Raw genomic sequence first — 5,000 nt, 5'->3', positions numbered from 1 at the left:
CTCACACTGAGCGGCAGAGCTGTCAAATAAACACACACACACACACACACTCTATTTACACAAACACACACACACAGACAGAGTGTGCAGGTGTGAGAATGCAGTGAAGAGTCTCTGTGTGATGTACAGGTGTGTGTCTCCTCCTCAGGGCCTGTCAGGACTCTTCTCCTGGTATTTAATCATAATAAAGCAAGTTTATTCACTCATTCTCCTTCAGTTTAGGCTCTTCTTTGCTTCTTATTAGTATTATTATATTACTAATTTATTACTAACTTATTATAATCGTCTGAGCACAGCCATCCTGGCTAGAACACGGCGAAATTTGGGCTGTCAGTGAATCTCTAATAGACGTCAAAGAATAGGCCAAAACTAGACGAGTGCTCAGATAAACAGAAACGACTGACCTCATATCAGCTCTGCCTCCTCTCTGTCCGACCACCAGTCCAGGTTTGGGCTATTATTGGATGTCTATTAGAGTTTCACTGATTTAGCCGAGCTGTCTCCGTTTGGTTGTTGGCTGTAAATAAGCATAAACTGCTGACTGAAATTAATCAATGAATTTATGAAGAGTGAGTGTCTATGTGAATGTGTGTGTGGATGTTTCCCAGAGATGGGTTGCGGCTGGAAGAGCATCCGCTGCGTAAAAACTTGCTGGATAAGTTGGTGGTTCATGCCGCTGTGGCGACCCCGGATTAATAAAGGGACTAAGCCGACAAGAAAATGAATGAGTTAATGAAGAGTGTGTCGCGTGCGCGCGTCCTCTGTCTGACATTCCTGCTGCGGGAGCGCGCGCGCATGTGACGTCACAGGCATTGCGGTGAGGAGAGATGCAGGAGGAGAGGATGATGATGATGATGCTCCAGATGTCAGCGCTCACAAAGGCCGAGGAGTAACGCTGGGGACCCGAGCGCTTTAATACAGGGTGTCTTCGGTGTGTGTGTGTGTGTTAAGTGTGAGTGTGTGTGTGTTTGTGTGTTTGTTGTTTCTCCTCTGCCGGAATCATCCGCGCGCACATCTGTGACTCCGTGATTTCCGCTCCGCATCTGTGAGTATCCGGTCCTTTATTCACTCGCCATCAGATCTGCGGTGACCTGCGCTGTGATTAAACACATGCTCGTCTCCAATGACTTCAGATCAGTTTGTTTACGCAAGGTGGAGGATCCGCAGGGATCAGCGTCATGACGACACACGCGTAGACACGCCCAAAACATCCTGCGTGACCTCAGCTCATACTATAAACACGGTATGAGGAGTGTGTGTCATGCACAGAATTAAACATGCTTCATTTTGACAACTATACCAACACTAGCAATCACATAAGAACACCTTAGCAACCACCCAGAACCCCCTAGCAATGCCTTACAATCGTGACACTAGCAACTGTCCAAAAACAGTGTGTGTGTCTGAGAGGCAGTGTGTGTCTGACTTATGTTACAGGAGCTAGTGTGTGTTTCCTGTGTTACAGGTAGGGATGGCTGACGTGAAACTGATGTTTTGACACAGTGTCGAGATCCCGAAGCGCAAGTGTTTCGAATCACTGCACCGAAGCATGATCCGAAGCACCCAAGTCACGTGACTAAAGTGTTTCGAAACACCTAGTCACGTGACTAAAGCGATTCAAAGCATCGATCAGCTTAGAAACGTTTCGAGACCTGGTGAATGCTAACTTGACTACCAAGGTCTCCAAATTATCTCTGTCTCAAATGGCTTAGAGCTCTGTGGGTTTGCTTATTGATTCTATGCTTAGCATGATGTTTTGGGTTCGAATCCCGACTTCGAAATCATGGTTTTATGTATTTTAATCATGTTTCTGTTTTGTGTAGCCTAAATAGGATACAGCTACAGTTACGCCATCAATTTAGCATCATTTTTGTAACACTGTAAAACAATAATAAATATTTTTACAGTATGGTTGGGTTTAGGGTTTGGGTAGACATTAATAAAATACAATAAATGGGAAATTTAATGAATAATATAAATAATTCTTGATAACTTCAGGCCACCGTTTTTGATCTAGCAACAACCCTGTTTTAAGACAAACACAAGACATATTTATTCACAAATTGTTTATTCGGATATCAGACCAATGTTGAAACAAAACGATACAAGAGCAAAGCATTACCAACTGGTATTAAAGCATTTTAAAACAACTGCTGCTGGCTGGCTTCGAAACCTACTACTCCTGCATGGATGTCTGACACCTTAACCACTGTACTATGTTACTTGAACGATTTCACTTTCACAAAGTGAGGTTTAATCCCTCAATTTGTTCAATCGTTCTTTGCTGAAGCTGTTTCAGTGCAATATATATAAAAAATGACCACTAAATGTCACTGTAGAGTGAGGTTTCGAAACGTTTCGAAGCTTCGACACATTTGCTTCGACTGTTTCAGTGTTTCACGAAGCCTCGCTTTGCCCACCACTAGTTACAGGGGCCGGTGTGTGTCTGTGTTGTGTTACAGGAGCCAGGTGTGTGTGTGTGTGTGTGTGTCTAGGGGCCGGCGGAGGGTCTGGTCTCTGCTGGTGAATCAGTCAAGCTGGAGGAGCGGGGCCGCGAGTGCTGGACTTCTGCTGAAGGCCCGTGTCTGCAGTCGGGCCCTGAGGAGCAGTATGTAGACCAGGGCATTGAGGAGCCACCAGCGCCTCACACACACTCACACACACGCTACCGGGACGCACAGACCATCACAGGTCAGTCCAGTGGAGGAGGAGATATGTATATGTGTGCGTGCTGATGTGTGTGTGTGTGCTGATGTGTGTGTTTGTGCTGATGTGTGTTAATGTGTGTGTATATATATATATATATACTGTATGTGCGGGTGCTGATGTGTGTGTGTGTGTGTCAGATGTGTGTAACAGCACAGAGCTGCCGGAGGTGGAGATCATCAGTCTGCTGGAGGAGCAGCTGCCCGTCTACAGGCTGAGGGCCGACTGTGTGTTCGGGTATGAACACGACGACTGGATACACACACCTCTGCTGCCGGCGGACACACACACCGACCTGACCACTGAGCAGATCCAGGAGACACTCAGCTACTTCTGTGAGTCACACACACACACACACACACACACACACACACACACACACACACACACACACACACATATAATTGTATTTGTTGGATATACCTAGGTGGCTGTGTGGTCAGCACTGTGTCCTCACAGCACTCAGGTCTCTGGTTTGAGTCTCGGCTGGCTCAGTTGGTGTTTCTGTGTGGAGTTTGCATGTTCTCCCCGTGTTGGTGTGGGTTTCCTCCGGGTGCTCCGGTTTCCCCCACAGTCCAAACACATGCGCTATAGGGGAACTGATCAACTAAACTGACTGTAGTGTATGAGTGTGTGTGTGTGTGTGTGTGTATATATATATATATATGAGTGTGTATGGGTGTTTCCCAGTACTGGGTTACAGCTGGAAGGGCATCCGCTGTGTAAATCATTAGCTGGAATAGTTGGCGGTTCATTCCACTGTGGTTAATAAAGAACTAAGCTGAAGGAAAATGAATGAATGAATAATTATGATTAATCCTATGCTATATGTAAATGATTGATAATTATTTATCTCACCTCGCTCGTTGGGTAAGTCCAGGCCTGGCTGTAGGAGGAATGTGTGTTAAGTGTGTGTGTAGTGATATAGATCTGCCAGCAGGTGGCGCTGCTCTCCTTTTATAAAACACTGGTGTAAACTGCAGAACTCTAAACCCGACCCTGTAGAGCGGCGTTCACCTGAATATCAGTGTAGGAGCTGACTGATACAGCCAGAGAGGAGCAGAGGCTGGCCCGGCTTTTCAAAAGGGTTAATCCGGATAAAACTGATCCAGATTTAGTCATCCTTTTTTTTGCGTTTGGTGATCATGTAATCCAGCCAGTTGTTTAAAGCAAGAGTGGATTGGATCAATCTGATCTGGATAGGATCTTTTCAGGATCACTGAATCTGGATAAGCAGTGCTGAAACCGGAGGAGATCCCCATGTAGAACTCGAGATGAAGAGCAGCGAGTAACATACAGCGAGTGTGGGTCAATATAACATTATTTTTATTTAAAATTAAAACACAAATATAGATGTACTGAATTAAAAAATAGACTTGAAGTCAAAAACTCACAGCAATTTCAGACTTCCTCGTGTGATGTGGAGAGAGCGGCCTGTCTGAGCGCAGGCTGATCTCAGGTCTGGCTGCAGGTTTGCTCAGAGTCTCTTTCTGCAGGTGTTGAAAGGGATTGCAGAGATCAGTCATTCTTTGCCTGTTTTGGTGATTCTGTAATCAGTGCATGCATCACTAATGATTATTCTACACACAGAGATGTTTTCCATAGTGATGTGTGTGTATATATCCATTAGTGACAGAATGAGATGCATTGTTTTTGGTCAGTTTTGACATGTGTGCGGGATTATTTTACCAGGTCAAACTCTTTCTGCTTTGCTGTATGTTCAAGTCTACCTAATCACTGCAGCCTGGCGGATGAACACAGTAAAACCTCATCAATAAACAGGATCTCCTGCTAGATTCTGCATGATCCACATAAAGGATTGTTTGATACGTTTTAAAGTTCTCATTACATTTTGGGCATGAAATCCACGCTGACTCCAGCCTTCTGATCTGATCAGTTTAATCCAAGTATTTTGGATCACAGTGATCTAAATCCTACAGAAAAGCTCTGAAAAACCCAAACTAAAGGTTTGATCCGGATCAAAACCAAGAGGAGACCAAGGGACAGCTTGTGTGTAGGTTTAGTGTGTTTGTTTAGTGAATGAGTGTGTGTTTAAGTGTGTGAGTGTGTGTGTTTGTGTGAGTGTGTGTGTGTGTGTGTGTGTGTGTGTTTGTGTGTGTGTGTGTGTGTGTGTGTGTGTGTGTGTGTGTGTGTGTGTTTGTGTGTGTGTTTGAGTGTGTGTGTGTGTGTGTGTGTGTGTGTGTGTGTGTGTTTGTGTGTGTGTTTGAGTGTGTGTGTGTGTGTGTGTGTGTGTGTGTTAGTAATCAGTAACTGGATGTGATGTGATTGCGTCT

At 44.8% G+C, this 5,000-nt stretch overlaps 2 protein-coding genes across 17 annotated transcripts in view; both read left to right on the top strand.

Annotated features, from left to right (window-relative positions):
- Nucleotides 1-207, top strand: part of cfap44 (cilia and flagella associated protein 44) — a 26,914-nt gene extending 26,707 nt beyond the window's left edge. For both annotated transcript variants that reach the window (XM_073931981.1, XM_073931983.1), the window contains one exon: nt 1-207. This exon is cut by the window's left edge and continues 207 nt beyond it. In XM_073931981.1, the coding sequence (XP_073788082.1) occupies nt 1-30 (30 nt within the window). In that variant the 3' untranslated portion in view covers nt 31-207.
- Nucleotides 208-797: 590 nt separating this feature from the next.
- Nucleotides 798-5,000, top strand: part of trak1b (trafficking protein, kinesin binding 1b) — a 13,195-nt gene continuing 8,992 nt past the window's right edge. For 2 of the 15 annotated variants that reach the window (XR_012395287.1, XM_073931974.1), the window contains exons 1-4: nt 798-1,045; nt 1,134-1,243; nt 2,463-2,691; nt 2,847-3,041. Coding sequence is in view for 1 of the 15 variants with exons in the window: in XM_073931971.1 (XP_073788072.1) it covers nt 1,124-1,243; nt 2,496-2,691; nt 2,847-3,041 (511 nt within the window). In the remaining 14 variants the exon portion in view is untranslated. Of the gene's footprint in view, nt 1,244-2,432; nt 2,692-2,846; nt 3,042-4,172 lie in introns of those variants that run through there. The other 13 variants (XR_012395289.1, XM_073931978.1, XR_012395288.1 and 10 more) reach the window with 9 other exon arrangements.

Source organism: Danio rerio, chromosome 19 (assembly GCF_049306965.1).
Source record: "Danio rerio strain Tuebingen ecotype United States chromosome 19, GRCz12tu, whole genome shotgun sequence".
Taxonomy (NCBI): domain Eukaryota; kingdom Metazoa; phylum Chordata; class Actinopteri; order Cypriniformes; family Danionidae; genus Danio; species Danio rerio.
This window is presented reverse-complemented; position numbering and strand designations above follow the sequence as displayed.